The 22,450-nt window shown below is 31.4% G+C and overlaps 5 protein-coding genes across 6 annotated transcripts in view; 1 reads left to right on the plus strand and 4 right to left on the minus strand.

The window, feature by feature from the left end:
* The window catches only part of LOC125861721 (cytochrome P450 71AU50-like), a 47,908-nt gene extending 29,317 nt beyond the window's left edge, over positions 1–18,591 (minus strand). The window contains exon 1 of one of the 2 annotated variants that reach the window (XM_049541581.1): positions 18,450–18,510. The gene's annotated coding sequence lies outside the window, so the exon portion shown is untranslated. Of the gene's footprint in view, positions 1–18,449; positions 18,511–18,563 lie in introns of those variants that run through there. The other variant, XM_049541580.1, reaches the window with a different exon arrangement.
* LOC125861751 (coatomer subunit zeta-1-like) overlaps positions 1–22,450 on the plus strand; it is a 162,764-nt gene that overhangs the window by 37,432 nt on the left and 102,882 nt on the right. The gene's annotated exons all lie outside the window — the stretch shown is intronic.
* Positions 1,243–18,489, minus strand: LOC125861235 (cytochrome P450 71AU50-like). Its single transcript, XM_049541179.1, has 3 exons — positions 18,363–18,489; positions 1,926–2,037; positions 1,243–1,854 (listed from the first exon to the last, which is right to left on the minus strand). Exons 2-3 carry the CDS (start codon positions 1,995–1,997, stop codon positions 1,243–1,245), a joined length of 684 nt encoding a protein of 227 aa, XP_049397136.1. The 5' UTR covers positions 1,998–2,037; positions 18,363–18,489.
* Positions 5,730–7,489, minus strand: LOC125861722 (cytochrome P450 71AU50-like). Its single transcript, XM_049541582.1, has 2 exons — positions 6,611–7,489; positions 5,730–6,529 (listed from the first exon to the last, which is right to left on the minus strand). Exons 1-2 carry the CDS (start codon positions 7,487–7,489, stop codon positions 5,912–5,914), a joined length of 1,497 nt encoding a protein of 498 aa, XP_049397539.1. The 3' UTR covers positions 5,730–5,911.
* Positions 16,863–18,546, minus strand: LOC125861723 (cytochrome P450 71AU50-like). Its single transcript, XM_049541583.1, has 2 exons — positions 17,668–18,546; positions 16,863–17,585 (listed from the first exon to the last, which is right to left on the minus strand). The coding sequence occupies exons 1-2, from the start codon at positions 18,544–18,546 to the stop codon at positions 16,971–16,973; spliced, it is 1,494 nt and encodes a 497-aa protein (XP_049397540.1). The 3' UTR covers positions 16,863–16,970.

Below are 22,450 nucleotides of genomic sequence, written 5' to 3' on the forward strand. Positions count from 1 at the left end.
GATATTGAATTTCCTAAGCTTTATTGCTGGTTACTTTTGTTATTTTTTGGATTTTCCTAGTGAAAATTTTGCCTTTGCCACTAACTATCGAAGCTATATATAGCTTATACTCGTTAAATATAGGTATTGATGAGACAATACATTTTATTTTACAGATTTTCAGAAGTGGCTCATCTCCACAAAGTATTTTGGCTAGACATAGGAGGCACGATTGGAACACAATTGTTGTCAAAAAGAACCAAATATGTTGTTTATTTAATGTTCAAATTGGCAGAGGAACATTGGGGACTAGAAATTGCTAATGCATTTGTTAGGTTTGTGAATCGCGTGAGCAACAAAGAAGCAGAGTTGATGGATGGATGGAAATAGAACTGGGAAATTTTATCAATGATACAGGAGGAGATGATAAAGATGTTGAAGCGCGATTGATGGAGATTACGCAGCTTCATGGAAAACGTGGCCTTATTGTTCAAGGAATTGAATTTAGACCAGAATGAAGAAAAATTTGAACAATCCTATGATATGTAACTTATGTTTTGTTGCTAACTTTACTTCAAGATTGTAGAAATGTTTCAATGAGTGGTTACCTCATTTATCATGATTTGACAGTGTGATCCACTATAAGATCTCCTATGACACACATAAGAATAATTGATCTATTAATGAACTTACGGCCATGTGTGTTCAAGAGGAGGGTCGATTGCTGATGAAAACAAGAGAAAGTGTGTTCATAACTTGAATCTATCTCGTATGTAATGAAGCTAATATGAATGACAGTAATCATAACATGTAATGAATTGATTTTTCTTCTACAAATCATATTACAAATTGCTTGCAAGGTTTGAAAACTTGCGGAAGCCATTGAGACATGCAGTTTAGTTCTTAGTAGTGATTTCATTTTGAAGTTAGAAAAAACCTTTTATGTTCTTGCAGTTTTGTCTGAGAGATTGCATGACCAGTAAAGCAGAAAATAAATGGTTCTCATTGCACAGATCTTATTTGTGTAAGGCCAACTATTTCAGCCAACTCCATTATTTGTGAAAAGATATTCAACAACAACAATGTACCCAATGAAATCCCACAAATGGAGGGTAGAATATACGCAGACGTTACCCAACTATAATATTATTTGATTAAGGCCAACTATTTCAGCCAACTGTATATTATTTTTGCTTTATACTCTTTTTTTTGTGAACAGATCTTCCTTCAATTTATTATTTCCCCATATTGTATCGTTTGAGATTAAGCATTATTTAGTCTAAAAGTAGGAATAGCCACTAAAGGATTTTCACTGCTTGTTGCTAACCCAAAGTTCTCAACATCCAAATCACAAGGCTGCATACCATTTGGAAGCTCCCAATCAAAGCAATGCACCAGTTGTGCTACTATAAGTTGGACAATGATGATCCCCAACTGCATTCCAGGGCAACTTCTTTTGCCAGAGCCAAATGGTAAAAGTTGGAAGTCACTTCCACGGACATCTATACTGCTCTCAACAAACCTCTCAGGTAAAAACTTTTCAGGCTCAGGCCAAATATTTGGATCCCTTTGAACAGCATAAAAGTTAATCAAGATCCGGGATCCTTTTTGTATGTGGAAGCTATTGACTACACAATCTTCTATGGCCTCGTGAGGCATTAGTGGAACTACACAATGCAGCCTCATGCCCTCCTTTACAACCATGTCTAAGTAGTTTAACTTCTCCAAGTCTGATTCTTTTACCATTCTTTCAAGGCCTACCACTTGTTCCAACTCTTTTTGGAGTTTCTTCATCTCATGAGGATGTCGAAGAAGCTCTGTTAGTATCCATTCTATAGCTGTTGCTGAAGTGCCCATTGCTGCAATTAACATATCCTGTTATACAAAGGGAAATTAGTACAAACAAATTTAAATCGTACAATAATAGAAGTGATGAAATAACGTACGAAGAGGATAGCTTTTATATGTCTACGACCAACCTGAAATTCTGCTTCTCCTGATTGCATAATGTCCAACATGGTGTTTTTGCTAGTCCCAGCCGCACATACATAAGTGGACCTTGTGTTTCTGCTAGTTTTTGGAAATCTTTGTGTGGATTTTTTCCTAACAAGTGAAGATGTCCTATAATGGGAAGTCATTTTGGACCTGGAGGATACCTTTTCCTATTCTGGATGTCGTTTAGCAGCTCATAAAAGGCATACACAATAAAAATAATCACTAGCATTGCCCATATCAAAGCCATGCCTAATTATTTTTAGCTTGTAAATTATGTCTATTTGAAAGGGTCTAGAGATCTCAATCATATAATGGCTGATTTGGTAATGTTAGAAATTAATATTTTTGGAAAATGTCTTCCCTAATTAATGTGGAGGAGAAGTAGTCATTATCAAGGTAAGGGAAGATATGGTGCTTTCAAACAAAGTCAGAAGATAACTAAATGAACCATATTTCAAACTGGGCTACCTTTGTATGAGCTACTTGCAAGTTGTGTGTCTGATAGCATAGCATGCCTTGGGAATAAGTTGCTATAAGGCTTTGTAGAAACTACTTGAATTATTTGGTTTAGAAAGTTGTACAAGTATTACTAATTCTAGTGTTGTCGATGGATAGATATGTTTGATATGGAGCGCAAATAACAAAATTATAGTTATAGAGCGCTAATATGATTTTTATGTTTGCTATTTCTAAAATTTACTCTAGATTGTATTCATTATGATTTTCATATTTGGGTTTGTACAATGGCAATTCTATTTCTTTATTAGTTTGTATTCATTTCAATATGTATACCAAATGGATTTGTAGTTATTTAAGATGTATATTTGTATCCATATACTTATAAATTCATGTTCATTCAGAAGTGATACAACATTGGTTTGTATATTTATCAAAAACGTATATTCTTTCTTAAAATTTCGACAAAATTTGTATTCCCGTCATCAAACACATACAAATTCACAATCATGGTAATAATCAAAGTTTGTATTTTAAAAAAATTGTATTTCATGCCAAAAATGTATTTCTTATCTGTTATGTATTTCAAAAATATATTATATTAATTGTCTAATTTATAGAACATCCACTAAATAGGATTTCAAATTATTTTCTATTCCAAGTATCCCACATATAAAAAAATAAATGATATTTTCTTAAAGTTATTTTTCATTCACCAACCAAACATTAAAAAATATGTTCTACTCATCAATCAAATATGAAAAAATAAGTTACAAATCCATTTTTTAAAAAAAAAAAAAATTGAAAACATTTTCCGTCATAACCAAAACACACCCTAATCCTAGTTTTATCTCGCGCGAGCCCAAAAGAGTAAAACTCGGCAAGGCACACCGTATCCCTGGGACCTTTCAAAGTTCTGGCCTAAGAACAGATCCAATTTTAGGGTACCTAACCTAAGCACAAATGTTTCTGCAACAATGGTGATTGGCGGGAGGTAAGTCGATTCACTATTTTTCGCTATAATTTTACTCTAAAAATGAATCTTAAAAATGTGTATTCTAATTTTCGGATCGATAATTTTTGAATTTTTAATGCAAATTAGTGTTAGAAATCATAAGAAAACAGTTTTTTCTTAACATTTTCGTGACTTAGTATATGATTTTCAGGTTCTAATATGGTGAAAATGGACGGGTCTGCAAACGGGTCAAAAGGACCCGCTAAAGGTAGAAGACGATCTTCTGGCGTTTTGTCAAAATAATGATTTTTTAATTAAATATTAATTTGAATGAGGTAGTGATAAATTTGATAAAAATAATGAATTTGGTGAATATAAATGGTAAATTAAGAATTTATTTGAAATAAAAATATTTTTTTATTGGCGAGAATAATCGTTATATAAGATATAAACGGTTTAAAAGTAATGATATGGATTATAAATTTAATTTACATATGAAACAAATGTCTAGTAGATATATATAAATTAAATGTGAGTTTATTTTACAAAATATAAAGTCGTGGGTCAATTTTTGCATCTGAAAAATCCCAAATCATAATTTTTAGAGAATTTGGATTTCATCTCATGATATGAAATCACCGTAAAATCGCATGTCCTAACGTTGATTTCATATCATGATATGAAATCGCATGTCCAAACGCCTATATTCATCTTTTGGAGTGTACCATAATGTATAAGTCAGTGTATAACTCATGTATATGTAAATTATATTTTATAGTCAGTCTATATAACTTTCTATGACTTTTGGCAAGCTATATTGATAGTTAGTGTACACAATTTTCTATTAACTTTTGCAAGCTATATTGTAGCGTCAGTTTATACTTTCTATGACTATATTTTTTGTAAATCGATTATTTTATTGTATATATTTGAAAGTATCCCCCTTTGTTTTTGCTGACATATTTTTTTGAGTGAAGTGTAAACGATACACTTAAATTTTTCATTTTTTAGTGTCATACTTAAACTGTTGAGAGTGTGAGAATCACCATCTAAACCATCACTCATTAGTTTGAGAAACACACCTCAATGCTAACTAGATCTTAAATTTCATCTACGTGGCTTTTTTTCCCAACACTTTTTAAAAAAAAATATTTTCAATTGATTTTTAAAGAGTGAAGTTATGTGTTTCTATATACAATTTCAGTTGGGATGTTACATATGTTAGTTATGTGTTGTAATTTTTTGCCACATGGAGTTGTTTCTATGAAAAATACTTACCAAGATTTAGTAGAGTTGAATAGAGCTCTTGGGGGGGCTGTTGGGGTATTCAAAAGAGTGAGAAGTGAAGCTCAAATTAGTGTTTTATACAATTTGAAAAAAAAAAACAAATATACAACTAGTATAGACTGATATACAGATTCGTATATAAAGATATACCGGTCATACATGTATGAGGCGTAGTTTGACTCATGGTTGCGTGGGTCAATTTCAAAACTCTTTGAAGTTCTCAACATAAGAGTTGTATTAATGAAAATTTTAAACTAGAGTGTCTCGGGTAAAACAATAATAACTTTTATTTTAGACTCAAATTTACAAATGGTTGGTGATGTTAAAAAGAAGACTCAAAGACCTTTAATGTGACAGGTAATACGACATATAACTCCTAATATTTGAAGAGATATGCTTGTTTGAAGTTGATCCTTGCATTATTTTATGCAAAAAGTTAATTGACAGAGAATCTTTGAACTCAACTTAGTGTTAAAGGTTCCTTAAGACCCTAATTTACTACAATATACTTCCCACACTTAGAAACTTATCTTAGCACCTATGCATTATTAGTAAATCATTTGTTAAGAGTCTATACACATATGAAGAATTGTTCAGGTCTTAGCTTAGAAATTTTTTGAGTGTTACAACAGTACTCAGTAAGCCCTTTCGAGGGCTGAGGACAAGATAGAGATATGTTACTATTGATGAAGGCAATTCAAGACAAGGGGAAGGTTTGTTAATTATGTCTTGAATTCTTTCCTTATATATTTCAGGAAACTCATAATCTGTATTGGTTTAAGAGATCCTTTGTCCTAATAGATTTGAGAAATTATATATTGTCCTAGGATTGGGAGAACCTTTTACTTATAGGTTTGAGACTACTTGAGATCTATATATAGGGATGTAGTTGGGGATTCTAAAGCATAGTGGAAAACTCTCTATGCTCTTGCTTGGGAGGATTAGGCCTAGCCGAACCTCATTAAGTCCTTGTGTTATTTTTCTTCTCTTTTCTATTTATTTGTGATTATGTGCTAGTTAACCCATGATATTTCCACAACGTATTTCATATTAAATTGTGAAACGAATAAATCTTTTATTAGCTCCACAAATACTAAAGAGAAAAACAAATTACAAGGAGTGTAGTCTGAGAGATAGCATGACCAGTAAAGCAGAGAAGAAATGGTTTTCATTGCACATATCTTATTAAATTAAGGCCAACTATTTCGGCCAACTCCATATTATTGTATCGTTTGAGATTTAAGCATTGTTTTTTAGTCTATAAGTAGGAATAGCCATTAAAGGATTTGCTCTGCTTGTTGCTAACCCAAAGTGCTCCTCAACATCCAATTCACAAGGCTGCATACCATTTGGAAGCTCCCAATCAAAGCAATGCACCAGTTGTGCTACTATAAGGTCGATAAGGACAATTGCTAACTGCATTGCAGGGCATCCTCTTCTGCCAGAGCCAAATGGTAAAAGTTGGAAGTCACGTCCACGAATGTCTATACTGCTCCCAACAAACCTCTCGGGCAAAAACTTTTCAGGTTCAGGCCAAATATTTGGATCCCTGTGAATAGCAGAAAAGTTAATCATGATCCGGGATCCTTTATGTATGTGGAAGCTATTGACTACACAATCTTTCATGGCCTCGTGAGGCGCTAGTGGCGCTACGGCACGCAGCCTCATGCCCTCCTTTACAACCATGTCTAAGTACTTCAACTTCTCCAAGTCTGATTCTTTTACCATTCTTTCAAGGCCTACCACTTCTTCTAGCTCTTTTTGGAGTTTCTTCATCACATGAGGGTGCCGAAGAAGCTCCGTTAGTATCCATTCTATAGCTGATGGTGAAGTGCCCATTGCTGCAATTAACATATCCTGTTATAGAAAGGGAAACAGAGGAAATTAGTACAAACAAATCTAATAATAAAAGGACATAAATGGGATGAAATAACGTACGAAGAGTACAGCTTTTATATGGCTACGGTCAAATTGAAATTCTGCTTCTCCTGATTGCATAATGTCCAACATGGTGTCAACAAAGTCTTTGGATTGCTTCTGGTCACGAGACTGGACATGTTCATCGATAATCTTCTCAAGAAACTCATCGAACACCTTTGAAAGATCCTTGAGCAGGCGAGTGAGTCCCTGGAGATCAATTACACCAAGGAAGGGGAAAAAATCTCCAAGATTTGGTGTTGCTGCTAAATGCTCAACCTCATTAACAAGAGCTTTGAATCCCCTCTTGTCCAAATCTTCATCCGTGTACTTCTTTCCAAACACCATCAAGCAAGTCATGTCAGCACTCAAAGACGAAATCTTTGCACTAAGATCAACAACAACGCGATGATCACAAGCTTCATTTTTAAGTGATTTGATCATAAGCTCAACTTGTTGCCTTCTCATGGATTGAAATGAATTGATCTTTTGGTTACTCAAAAGGTGCTGAGTGCAGAATTTGCGCATGTTGCGCCAGTATGGTCCATACTTTGCGGTTATCATATTCTTCTGTCCATATGCCAAATACAGAGCTGCCTCGTTATGAGGTCTACTAGCAAAGATATGATCATATGTCTTGAGGAACTTCTCCGCTGTGTCTGCAGACGAGACAACAATTGTAGGTACTAGTCCCAGTCTAACATACATAAGGGGACCATGTGTTTTGGCTAGTTTTTGCAAATCATGGTGTGGATTTTTTCCTAACAAGTGAAGATGTCCTATAATGGGAAGACCTTTTGGACCTGGAGGATACCTTTTCCTATTCTGGATGTTGTTTAGCAATTCATAAAAGGCATACACAACAAAAATAACAACTAGTATTGCCCATATCAAAGCCATGCCTAATACTTACCAACTTTTTTAGCTTCTAAATTATCTCTACTTGAAAGGATCTCATGAATTATATAATAGGTGGCACCATAGAAAAAACAATGCATTATTTGGGTGTGTTTGGTAATGTTAGAACACGAAATATTATAAGCCAAAAGCTTACACAATAAATAAGCCACGTTCTCGATCATCAAATACTATTTTTTTTATAATTCGAAAGAGACGACTTGAATGGATGGAATTCATTGAATTTTATATCAGGGATTGTTTCGTCATGAATCATGATGAACATCATATGGAAGATATACTAGTTGTTAGGATATACTATTAACCATGTGTTTTAATATAATATTATTTATTGAATAGTTGAGAATTCACATGGACACACCTTAATTATCTTCAAAGAAAGAAAATCACCTTTGACTTTTCTTTTTTATTTACTTTACTCATTTTATTTCATTAACTTTACTCTTTCAATATATTTACTTTCTTTATTACTTAATTCATTTTATCTCTCATTCTAGAAAATGTTTCTTAATTTTCTTATGTTTGATTGACTTAAATATTTTAGAAAATATTTCTCAAATAAACTTATTTTCCTCAAATAATATTTTTTTCTTTACCTCACTCCATACCCCGATCCTCCCCATTCAAAAAAATAAAAATTTTAAACTTTTCTTTTTAAAAAAAAATCAATTTATTTTGTTACTACACCCAAACTAGCCCCTCCTCCCAACAAAAAAAAATAACAACTTAAAATTTTATATTTGAAAAACAGTTCAAAGTTAGATTTTTTTGATCTTTTTACCCCGCTCAACTCCTAACTGTCCCACCCCCGCTTTCCACAAAAAAAAAATTAAAATTCAAAAATAATTAAATTTTCATTTTTTTTAGTCTATACTTACCCCAACCACCTACCACCCCTCTCCCCCCTCCCCCCCAAAAAATAAAAATTTAAAAATTGTATTTTTAAAAAACATTTTTCATTTTATTCTTTATATATATATATTGAAACTATTCTTGCTTCTCGCGGTTGTAATGAAAATTAATAAATTAATTTATTTTATCATTTATAAAAATAATTCTATGAATTGCTAATTTTTAATTATAATGAAATAGTATGGAATATTTATATTCAAGCCAGTGACATAAAAGACAATGTAAATTTTTGCCTTCATATGAAACATATGCTAAATAGACTTTATATGCATATGGTAGAACAAACAATTTAGAGGTCATATTTTGAAACAACAATCTATGTATTAAGTTGAAAACAATACAATTTTTTTGTTTAAATCTTATCTATCTTTTGAGTACTCGATCATTTATGATAACACCAATTTTGATATTAATTTTTTTTTGAACTTTCACCTTACGTCTTTTTCATCACATTCGTTTACTATTTATATATTAAAGAAATATTTTTAAAAATTATAAAAATGAAACAAATAGGAGTTATCAATAATATTTAAGAGTAGAAGTTATAAAGAAGATAAGAGACATGAGTTATCATAACTTTAATATATAATATTATTATGACATTAAGTAAATTAATTGTTGTGCATTGATTTTATTTGTAAAATAAATAAATGACTGAACAATATAATGGGTAAAAATCATAAAAATAAGAAAAAGGATAAATAAATTGATTGCATAAAAGACGTGTCATGTTACAATCTCATCAAAGACCACACTTAAATAATATATAGGCATAGATTTTTATAATTATGTAGCTAAGCCATAAAAATAATAATCTACACTATTATATTCACAAAGCAATAAAAAATGAAAAGAAAACTTCTAAATACATTTCAAGCAAGAAAAGAATAGCGACAAAAACAAATTGTTACATATGCATAAGAATAAGCAATGATGTCATATAATAATTTATTTCATCTTTAATTTTCTTTGAGAGAAAAATAAAACATAACTTATTCTCATAATTTTTTGATTGAAATAAGATAGTTATATTAATTATGTTTTACAATAAAAAGTAGGATTATAGAGGATTAAATGAGTAATGTTGTCAATATGTGTACTTAAGTTACTATATATTACAAGTCAAAGTAAAAAAAAAAAAAATCTAGTAAAAGTAATTCCTAACTATGCTTCAAAATATATTCTTCTAAGTCTTCCTTCAAGAATAAATAAATAAATAAAGGAGAAAGTAATACAATACAAGCATCACTTTTACAATTTCCATTATCAAATAAATATGAATTCAATAAATCAATTCATCAATTCAAAATAAATTATTTAATTATAATAATATAAAATACAAAAAATATAAACAATTGTTAATATGGTACTGTTTTATGTATGATATTTATATTCCCATCATGTCAAATAAAAAAATAATTATATCAAAAAGGGAAAATAATTTAAACTATACTCGTAAGTTATGAAATTATCAAGACTAAAATTAAAGGATATAAGTGATGAGTAGTTATTATTTATAAATATATTAAATTAAATTAGAAAAACTTAAAATATTAGAAGTTATATTTGTCATATTATAATAAGAAAAAGGGCACAAAGAAATTCTCAACGAAAAAAATGTCAAATAACTTGAGCATAAATTACCTTATACATGCTCTTAATAACAACAATTACATAAATAATGTAAAAATCAAGCTAAAAAGATATCAAGAAAATATATAATAAATAAATAAAGAAGAAAGTAATACAGTACAAACATCATTTTACAACTTCCATTATAAAAAAATATATGAATTCAATAAATCGATTCATCAATTCATAATTCTTTGAACCCTTATCGATATTGGTATTCATTTCACAAGCCGGTCTTCATTGAAGAATTTTATTCTTCAAGATTAAAACATAAATATAATGCCACATTAAAAAATAATAATAATAATAATAATAAATATATATATATATATATATATATATATATATATATATATATATATACACTAAATAAATAATTAAAAAAAATAAAATTTATATATATATATTACTACTTCAAATATGAAATAATAGAATGATCATATTTATAAAGATAAAATTATGGAATACCATAAGGTGTTTTAAATTTTAAATTAAATAGTTAGGAGTTATGAATATTATTAAGAGTGAATATGGAATAAATGAGTTGTGAATGTAAGACTTTTAATAAAGCAAATAAAGGAGGAATAAAAACAAATTAAAGAAGAGAAGAAATAGTGCTTAATGTCTATAGTTACATGGGAACTATTTCATGCAAATAGATATCAACCATTGTTGTTTAAATGAATCTCAAGAAATAGTTTTAGATTTTCTAATAAATTATACAAATAAAAAATTAAGAAAAATTTCAAAAATTTGAATAAAAAATTTAATGAAATTGGAATATTTTTAACAATCATACTAATTTATTGTGTAAAAGTTATTATATTAATTATTATATTTATTAACGAAGAATTGAGAAGTCACTCCAAATTCCAATCATGCATTCTCCTTCCTTAATTACATTCAATTATTCTACTTTAATTAAGAAAATAGGGGAAAATAAAGAAAAATATCAAAAGTAAAGCAGAAAAAAAAGATAAATATGAATGGTGGCCTTAAAGAGGTGTCACATCATCTTGTGTGTATATATATATATATATATATATATATACCACATTTAAACAAGAAGTGGATACAAACCAGAAGAGCTTTAGGAATAAAAGCATTATATTTTATTATTAAACGATTTTATAATGAAGATTTATATATATATATATATATATAACGTACTCAACTAAATAAGATAATAACTTTTTTAAATATTTACATATAAATAATAAATATTAGTTAATTTTAAATTTTAAATTTTGTTACTTTTTATAAAATTCAAGGGTGAGGTAAAAGTTTTTATTCTATTGTTAAAAATAATAATAACATGGCATGACATTTCATTAGGAGTGAGGTTTATATTTTGAGGAAAATAGGAATAACTCGGTGATATTGTGGTCCTAAAAGAAACAAAAGTGATTACAAGACAAATTTCCAAACATGGATAATTATCTAAGGAATTTACTCCCAAATTTCTTTTACGTCGCAGTTCAATACTTTCTCCATCCCATATTAGTTGTGNATATATATATATATATATATATATATATATATATTAAATTACTTGTTTATTCATTAAATAAAAATAAAATTAGTTTAAAAAAATTCTCACTTTATTACTACAATTAATACTCTTAAGGAAATATTATAAAAATAATAATTTAACTAGAAAATAATGGATTCATTAAAAGTTTTGAATTTCATGAAAATTAGTAGTGTTATTCTCAACGTGAAATTGTAGAGGTATTAATTAATCAATAAATTAATAAATATTACTTTAAAGAATGTTTTTAAAATTTAATGAATATACCTTATCCCCCCCCCCCCCCCCCTCCCTCCCCTCCTTAAAAACAAGTGATACTAAAAAGGAAGAAGAATGGAAAAATAAACAATAATGAAAGATAAAAAAAATTGGAAGAGAGTGAATATAAATAAATGTTTCTTTCTTGGATAGTGTAATTTCTTGAAACCATCTAGTGGTTTAAGACTTTTCTTTTAGTAGTTTTACTTTAGAGGGTATTTTGGGTACAACAAAAAAAATGAATTTACCCTATCACCCTTTCTATTTCTGCGAAATTATGACCTTACTCTGAAAAAGTAAGGTCCTGCCATTTCGTGCCAAAAATGTGTCCTGCCAAATATATTTTCCAATATCATATCATATATTACTAAAAGTGGGAAGAATCTAAGTCAAAAGTTGAATTACTAAAATGTCCTTTAAGTATTAATTTATTTTCTTGAAATTATTTAAAATATTATTTTTTTCATTTAATATTTATTTTGGGATTCAATGAATTTTGACTGTTCGTATTATGGTAATTAATACTCTTATTTTCAACTAGACTTACAATTCAATACTCATTATTAAATTGCAAGTTATTATTAGCAAGAAAAAATCAACAATCTTTACATCTTCCACATAGTAATAGTGATGATTTTTGCATAATCATAGTTACAATGAATTTTTTAATAATTAGTCATAATGATTTTCTATCACACATTTAATATATTTGAATTCTTTTACATAGTTTATCCTTAGATTACAGTTTTATTTCTACATTACATTTCAATGTTATAAATTGTTTAATAAATTAAATATTAAATAGTAATTTACATAAATTGTTTAATAAATTTACATTAAAATTTTAAATGTATGTAACACCTCCTTATTATATTCATTATGTTTTTTACTCTCATCTCTCATCGATAATCTCAAATGGATTAATATCATATTTATCACAACTCTTCGTGTTCCTCAATGCTATCCTATAAATAGTGATCTTTGACACAATAATGTACCCACTTAAACCAATTGAAAAAAAAGAAGAGAAAATCTATATGCTCTCTTCTCTTGTCTTTTTTTTATTTGTTTAGTTTAACCTTTATGTTTCTTGGTTGTTGTTATTGTACAACTTTCTATTGTTGTGTTGTTATTATTATTGAGAATTTACCATTGTTTGTTGCTTTGTATACATTAGCCTAGCATGTGGTATTTAAGTATCCTCATTTGAATATTGAATTTGTGCAATAGTTCGTTATTTTTACTTGATGCACTTTTAGTCAATTTTATAGTTAAAAGTATATTCTTTTTATTAGGAAGATATATGTAGTTCCTATCGAAACAATGATAGATTTTGCAATACAAAATTTATATGTAGTATTTTGGAATAAACGTGCAACACACGTTTCCATATATATATAAGAGAACCTTAGGCCCGCCTACGTGGCACCACCACAAACCAGAATTCCTTGTTAATTTATTTATTTCCAAAAATAGCATTCCCCTTTCATTAAAAGTTGCGACTTTTATGAAAAGTTGTGACTTTTATGAAAGGTTGTGACCTTTCTGAAGGATTACAACTTTTCCAAATAGTTGTAACCTTTCAGATAAGGCACAATAAACATTTGTTCACACTACCCTTTGTTGTCTATAAATAGAGGGATTTCCTCTCATTTTAAATCAACAGAAATTCTGAACCACCTCATCTTCTTCTTCCTTCCTCATCCCCCTCCCCATCCCCCTCCCCCCCTCCTCCCCCTCCTCCGCCCCCTCCTCTGCATTCCCCCCTCCCCCTCCTCCTCCTCGCAATTAATTTTTTGTGTACTTTGCTCCTATTGGTGTCACGCCCCGAGCTACCCCCGAGACGCGGACACGGGACCTAGGACCACAAGTGATCCCAAGCTAACCCTGCTGGCATGATCATGAGCATACTAAAGATAATAAACTGATGCGGAAGCTAAATCATAAATAAAGCTGAAAAGATGGGGAATACCCATATACTATAACAAATCTGAGAGTTTAATACAAAAGAAATATCAAACTCAAAATACTAAGCTGAATTTAACTATGTCTAAAATAAGCCTCTAACTGACTAGAAATGTTGGGACATGCCCCAACTAGGTCTAGCAAAACTGAAACTAAAGACTAAAAGCAGTAAGGATAAACATGTCACTAGTCCTCGAAGAATGAGGACTCACCACTGATGCTGTTGAACTGAAGATCGGGAACCGATCTAAGTGTGATCTGGATGCTGAGAACCTGAACCTACATCACGAGAAGATGTAGCGCACGTATGTGTCAGTACTTGAAAGGTACTGAGCATGCAGGATAGAGTAAAGCTGAAATAACATATAACTGAACAAAGCAATAAAACAATGAAATAATCTGAACATGATATAGATACTGAAAATACTGAATAATGAGCTAACTGAATGCAATGACCAAATTTATAACATGTTGGGACTAAATACTGATTGTACTGAAATATGGTCAATGCAATAGAGTCTTGACTGAACTGTGGGAGCTACTAATAACCGACATAAAACCACATGAGCTAAATGTGGAGTCCGATGTATACGCCCCATCGAGAGGACCCAATATACCCTGCCAGAGGTATAGAGGCATGCTGGCGTGATCACTAAACTGATGTTGCCCACAGAGGGGACTTACACCTACGTGGCTCGTAGTTCTGGGACTATATGGGTACGCTGAAACCCTAGTCCAACTCGGTATTATGCTACTCCCAATGAATTAAGTGGTTAACTAGTTATGACTGAATTTCTGTAAATACTGGATAGCTCGAAACTGAACATGCAAACTGAGAATGCAACAATTAATCTGATAATGATGCATTCATAAACTGAGGCATGTAAAACTGAATACTGAAATATCTGACCTAGCATGTGTAATTCAAGAACTAAAGAAATACATAGCTAGGGTTCTGAAATTCATGCGATAAACTGAGCAATAACATGATAATCTGATTTGGGACATTTAAATAACTAATTCATGATGATCTGCTATAATTATAGAAATCCTAGGTTTGTTCATAATCATGGAATCAAGAATCTGACTGAATTCTAGGGACCTAATGGGCGAAAGGAACCCACTAGTGAAATCCCACATACTTGGTGACGAATTCCACGGAGAAATCTTTCGATTTTGGGGCTGGAACTGATGGAACCTTGCTGCGTTCTTGAACTAGGGTTCTTGACTTCTCTTCTCCTTTTAGCGTTCTAATTTTCTAAGTTTTGATTAATGATTTTGACTAAGGTAAGTTCTAGTTATGTTTCTAGGCTTAAACTAATTAAAACCTCAGGATTTAGGGTCTAAACGACGTATCTTAGGGGTTAAATGAAATAGGAAAAGACCAAAAGACCCCTGAATTAGCTGTTGTCGGAGTGACTGACGGACGGGACTGATGGTCCGTCAATCAATCGATGGTCCGTCGATTGGGTCCGTAGGTCGAGTCTGCCCGACAGGGCTTCACTAAAACGAGCATAACTTTTTACTCGGAGGTCGGTATTTAGCAAACTTGGTGGCGTTGGAAAGATAATTCAATTATCTATCTAACCATAGGTCATGGAACACATAATTCATTTTGTGATAAAATTTATGACCATCTGAAGTTGACCCATCAATATTTTTCATCTAACTAGCTGCTAACCTCATCTACGGTCAGACCCACAGACCGTGGATCGATGACGGTCCGTGCTGGTCGACCGTAGTTTGTGTCAGAGGCTGGTAAGGGAAGTCTCGATCCACGGACACAGACCATGGACCGTGGTCTGATCTACGGACCGTGGGTCTGTCCGTGAGTCGGGACTTAGCCAAATTTTCTGACTGAGTTCTGGGGAAGTTTTCTGTCATGAACCACGGACTTGCAGGACGGACCATGAGTCCATCTACGATCCGTGGATGGTGTCCGTGAGTGCCATCTGTAACACCAGAAATCTGAAATCTCTATTTTCGGATACGGGGTGTTACAATTGGTTGGCTCATTGACACTATTGTTTATGTCCCCCTCCTCCTCGCAATTAATTTTTTGTGTACTTTGCTCCTATTGATTGGTTCACTGACACTTTGGAGTTTCAATCTCAAAGAAAGGTATAGGTTAATTTTTCACAGTCATTTCAATCTTTTTCACCATTGCTTATGTTACAGATCCTGATATATATTTTTACAATCAATTATTTATGCTTATGTTATTAAGGATAAATGATAAGATGTAATAATTTTCATTCTCCTTTACATTATTAATGTTTGTTACTATGCTATCTTGTATATAAGATAATATAATGTTTTAGTTTTAATGTCTGGTAGATTTTAAGTATTATTTTATAAATTTCGTGATATTAAATTTCGCACAGTAATTTTACTAGTATGAAATAATTCTGAGAGATTTTCTGAGAATACAAAAGCTTTGTTCAAGTAGGAATTCGACAAAACTAGCAGCCAATAGAAACTCAATGTTTACAAATGGAAGTTTAATATCACCATTTAAGCCATGATCTCTAATGAAATGATGCTTGATGTTTATATTCTTGACCCTAGAATGATGCACAAAATTCCTAAATAAACAAATAGTAGTACTAGAATTATCATACAAAACTTGAGCAAGTTAAAAAGTCATATCATTATCGCTTAGTTGGTGAATCATCCATAGTAGTTGGGCACAACATAGCCCAATAGATAACACAAGTTTTATAAGTGACAGTCCATGTTAATTTTCTCCTCTACCCTCCATCTCCACCTCTTAGTGTATACACAAAATAAATGGTTGAAAACCATGTTTCTAAACAATGCCTGCATAGTACTTACGAATGACCTTACACCTTTAAAAGTATTCCTACACGAAATAGGTATGTTATTAATTTGATTGTCTCTTCCAAGTAACTAAAATTCTCGTTAAAGACTTCTTCAAACAGTATTTTTCTATAAACCAGAAGAGATGACTTGAATGGATGGAATAGATCTTCAACAACAACAACAACAACAACGTTCCCTATGAAAAATCCCACAAATGGAGTCTAGGGAGGGTAGAATGTACGTAGACCTTACCAACTATACTCTTATTTGATTAAGGCCAACTATTTCAGCCAACTCCATTATTTCTGCTTTATATACTTTTTATTATTGTATCTTTGGAGATTAAGCATTGTTTAGTCTATAAGTAGGAATAACCATTAAGGGATGTTCTCTGCTTGTTGCTAATCCAAAGTGCTCCTCAACATCCAATTCACAAGGCTGCATACCATTTGGAAGCTCCCAATCAAAGCAATGCACCAATTGTGCTACTACAAGTTGGACAACGATTATCCCCAACTGCATTCCAGGGCAACTTCTTCTGCCAGAGCCAAATGGTAAAAGTTGGAAGTCACGTCCACGAATGTCTACACTGCTCCCAACAAACCTCTCAGGCAAAAACTTTTCAGCCCCAGGCCAAATATTTGGATCCCTTTGGATAGCATAATAGTTAATCATGATCCGGGATCCTTTTTGTATGTGGAAGTTATTGACTATACAATCTTCCACGGCCTCGTGAGGTATTAGTGGCGCTACGGAATGCAGCCTCAGGCCCTCCTTTACAACCATGTCTAAGTAGTTCAAATTCTCCAAGTCTGATTCTTCTACCATTTTTTCAAGGCCTATCACTTGTTCCAACTCTTTTTGAAGTTTCTTCATCACATGAGGGTGCCGAAGAAGCTCTGTTATTATCCATTCTATAGCTGTTGCTGTAGTTCCCACTGCTGCAACTAACATATCCTGTTATAGAAAGGGGAAATTAGTACAAGCAAACCTAATATATATATAATAGAAGTAAATAGATGGGATAAAATAAACGTACGAAGAGGATAGCTTTTATATGTCTACGGTCAAACTGAAATTCTGTTTCTCCTGATTGCATAATGTCCAACAGGGTGTCAACAAAGTCTTTGGATTGCTTCTGGTCACGAGACTGGACATGTTCATCGATAATCTTCTCAAGAAACTCATCAAACACCTTTGAAAGATCCTTGAGCCGGCGAGTGATTCCCTGGAGATCAATTACACCAAGGAAGGGGAAAAAATCTCCAAGATGTGGTGTTGCTGCTAAATGCTCAGCCTCTTCAATAACAGCTTTGAATCCCCTCTTGTCCAAATCTTCATCCATGTACTTCTTTCCAAATACCATCAAGCAAGTCAAGTCAGCACTCAAAGACGAAATCTTTGCACTAAGATCAACAACAACGCGATGATCACAAGCTTCATTTTTAAGTGATTTGATCATAAACTCAACTTGTTGCCTTCTCATGGATTGAAATGAATTGATCTTTTGGTTACTCAAAAGGTGTTGAGTGCACAATTTGCGCATGTTGCGCCAGTATGGTCCATACTTTGCATTTATCATATTCTTCTGTCCATATGCCAAATACTGAGCTGCCTCGTTATAAGGCCTACTAGCAAAGATATGATCATATGTCTTGAGGAACTTCTCCGCTGTGTCTGCAGACGAGACAACGATTGTAGGTACTAGTCCTAGTCTAACATACATTAGGGGACCATGTGTTTTTGCTAGTTTTAGGAAATCTTGGTGTGGATTTTTTCCTAACAAGTGAAGATGTCCTATAATTGGAAGCCCTTTTGGACCTGGAGGATACCTTTTCCTATTCTGGATGTTGTTTAGCAGCTCATAAAAGGCATACACAATAAAAATAACAACTAGTGCTGCCCATATCAAAGCCATGTCTAATACTTACTAACTTTTTTAGCTTCTAAAAGAGCTCTAATTAATGGAAAGGGTCTAGAGATCTCAATTATATAATGGCAGGAACCATAGAAAAATCAATGAATAATTTGGGTGTGTTTGGTTATGTTAGAAAGTATATTTCGGAAAATGTCCTTCCTAACAAAACTAGGGAAAACAAGTTCATAAGTGACATTCCACAATAATTATCTCCTCCCTCGTTACCCTACGACACACCTCACCTCCACGGCCATCCCTCTCCCCCACACCTACCCTTCACCCCACCCCATAGCTTTTTTACACCTTTCTATGTAAGATCGTTTGTTTTCTATCCGTTAATTTTTATGAATAAAATAATAGATAAAACGTCACTCATGATAGCGTTTATATTATTTTGGTTACTTTTTAAGGATATGTATTACCTTTGTTCATTTGTTTTATATTTATATTATTTTGGTCAAACCTTCTAGTAAATGTACAAAATAAGCCAAAAGCTCACACAGTAAAAATTAACCAAGTTTCTCTGCTTTGATTATCTCTTCAAATGCTATTTTTTAATAATCCAGAAGAGAAGACTTTAAAATATTAAGAGTTGTTCAGTTAATGAGTTATCATCATCATCTCATCAATATAAAATTCAGTTTGAGTTCTTGTTCGAAGATTGATGTTTTGACGTGTTAAGCTTTAATTGTGCCGTCTAAAGCAAATGAACTCCTACTTTCTCTACCTCATTACTTGTCCACTTTTGAATTGATACACCTATTAAGAAAATAATTATTGTCATAGTAAATTTACCATTTTACCCCTATTAATTATGAAGTAGGTGAATTAAAAACTTAAGATTTTCAAAAAGTTCTACATTTTTCAAAATAATTAATTGAGGGTATAATAGGTAGAAATATTTTGTCCCTTCTTAATTTGTCAAAATGGACAAGTAATTAAGGACAACAAATAAAAGGATAAATAATTAGGAATAGAGAGTATTTATTAAACCGTTAGATCCGTATCTTGATTTTGGAACCATTGCAAAAAGAATTATTGCATTGATGTCTCTGCGAAAGGGTCTCAACGATTTTTAAAGGATATATTTTAAAAGAATTACGTATTTTTGACATTATGGGAGCTAGGAAGCTCTAATTGAGGCGATTTTTAGTGATTCTATTTGGTTTTGTTCATTACCCATTAATATTCATACTTTGAATTAGTATTATTTTTCTTGAGTCCCATGATGTTGCGCCTTATTTGAAAAAAATAGGAATTTTATAACAGTGATGTAAGAAATGGGTATTTTAGGCATAAACGACTTGAGACTTGAAAGGTGTATCATTGTTGTGTTGTACATGATTTTATACATTCTAGTTTATATGAGTGGACTGTTTCGTCATGATGGACATCATATGGAAGATTATTTATCATTGATTGATTGACTAGTCTTTTTCTCTTCTAGATATTTCAAACGCTATGTTTCTTATAAATATAAATATAATATTCATTAATGAGTTAACATCAAAATTAAAATTTAATTAATGTTTTAACAATATAAAATTTAAGTGGAAGCATATCCACAAAAACTTAATACCTTGTTTGGATGATTGTTAACTTATTGTGTTTTGGTTTAAATACAATTTTTTGTTTGACTATAGATGGTTAAATTTTATTGTATAGTATTACAATGATGAAAAGTCACATTTTACTTGGTGCAAATGCGTTGTAATCGTATTTTTCTTTTTTCTTTTGTCTTTGCTTACTATCTAATAATCTTATTTTATCCTATATGACGAAAAATGATATAATCTTATCAAACTGTGTATTCATGAAAACACTAGAGTACAATATGGTACGATACATTACGAAACAATATAGAACAATCACCCAAATAAATATAAAGGTAAGTTCTACAAAGTGGTGGTTAGATCGATTTTGTTGTATATTGCAGGGTGTTGGCAATCAAGAACTCTCATCTTCAGAAGATGCAAATTGTGGAAGTAAGGATGTTGAGATGGATATATAGCTACACTAAGAGAGAATATTACGAATGATGATATTCAAGACAACAAAAGAGTGACATTTATGGAGGACAGGATGAGAAAAGTACCAACCTCCAAATATCAGCTAACATCCTGAGGTTGGGGAAACCGGCTTTAGAAGATTGTATTTTTTTGGAAAATTCCGTCATAGAGAGGTCAATTTTTAAAATTATAAATAATAAAAATGCACCATCTGGAGTTTCGAACCCCACCCAATATTCTTTATGATAGAGTGCATTTCTACCACTAGAGTCTAGAAGACTAGAACAATGCTTATTGTTTGTTAAAGAGTGTGTTGTAGAAAAGGTTCAAATATGTTATTGTTATGTAACTTTAAGAAAAGATTTATTTATGTTATTTGTTCAAAGTTTGGCTTATTTATGTCATTTTTATTTGAGAAAAGGCTCATTCATGCTATTATTTATAAACTTAAAATATTTCTGTTTTTGCAAAATCATTTTGTACACGTGATCAATTATGATTCGATAAATTATTTTTTAAATGAAACGGGTTCAAATATGCCATCGAACTTTGAGAAAAGGCCCATCTATGTCATTCGTTAAAAGTTTGTCTCATCTATGCCATTTTAATTAATAAATAATGGCATGAATGAGTCATTTCTCAAACGAAAATGACATGAATAAGCAAAACTTTTAACGGATAATATAGATGAACCTTTCTCAAAGTTTGATGGCATATTTGAGCCTTTTCCCTTCTATTTATACTCTTTAAAGTTATATTTTCGTGAAAAATATCGGAGGTCCATTTTTGCAAAAGAAAAAGTTGAATTAAAATATAATGACCCGGATGATTGTTTTGTTCCTTTGAACCCATTTTTCCAATTTGAACAATCTCGTAGCTTCATTATACTATAATTTATGACTTGTAATAATAGGTGACACGACTCCCGAGGTGATAAAATGATGATTGATTGAGATTTTCAGTTAAGTAATTGAGAAATTTGACCAAAGTCAATATTTTGGATTAACGAAGTCAGTTATGAGTTTTGATAATTTCATTAGGTTCAAAAGGTGATTTTTGATATGGTTGGATGGTTGATACAGGTTTCGAAAGGACATATTTTGAGGATTTTGTATTTTTGATATTGTGGGAGTTACAGAGCTCTAATTGAGCCAATTTTTGATGATTTTTTTTTTCTCATATATATATTAGGTACGTGACTCTAACTTTATTTTGTTCATTTGCCAAGCATACCCATTAATTTTCATTGTTTGATTCGCAAAAATTGAGATTTGAAACCCCAAACATTAAAAAAAAATTGAAAATAATTGATTTGAAGATCAACTTGTTATTGTATTTCGTTGATTTTTGAAACTTTAAGATCCTTATATTATGAGTAAATCAATTTTGACATCAAACTTTTTTAGCTTCTAAAACAGCTCTAATGAAAAGGGTCTAGAGATCTCAGTCATATAATGGCTAGCACCATAGAAAATCAATGCATTAAATGGGTGTGTTTGGTAATGTTTGAAAGTATATTTCGGAAAATTTCTTTACTAATAAAATTAGAGAAAATAAGTTTTGTAAGTGATATTCCACATTAATTGAGCGAAAATTCATGTAACTTGAGCAAACTTTAAACAAATTTTAAGAGTGCCAAAATTAGGGCCTAGAATAAAAGTATGACAATATGAGTAACGATAGACTCGTATTCACTCGTAGATCATATTCTTGTTAGATTGAAAGAATTCTGATGCTATTTGGAAAGGAAAGACGCATTTGCTCAACATTCGAGGTAGGTTAAGACTCATTCTTCTCAAACTCTTTTAAATTGTATTTAACTGAGTTATTATTTTTCTTGAGTCTCAAGACGTAGTGCCTTATTTAAAAAAATAAAATAAAATGTTACATAGAAA

This window comes from Solanum stenotomum, chromosome 4 (assembly GCF_019186545.1).
Source record: "Solanum stenotomum isolate F172 chromosome 4, ASM1918654v1, whole genome shotgun sequence".
NCBI classification, from domain to species: Eukaryota; Viridiplantae; Streptophyta; class Magnoliopsida; order Solanales; family Solanaceae; genus Solanum; species Solanum stenotomum.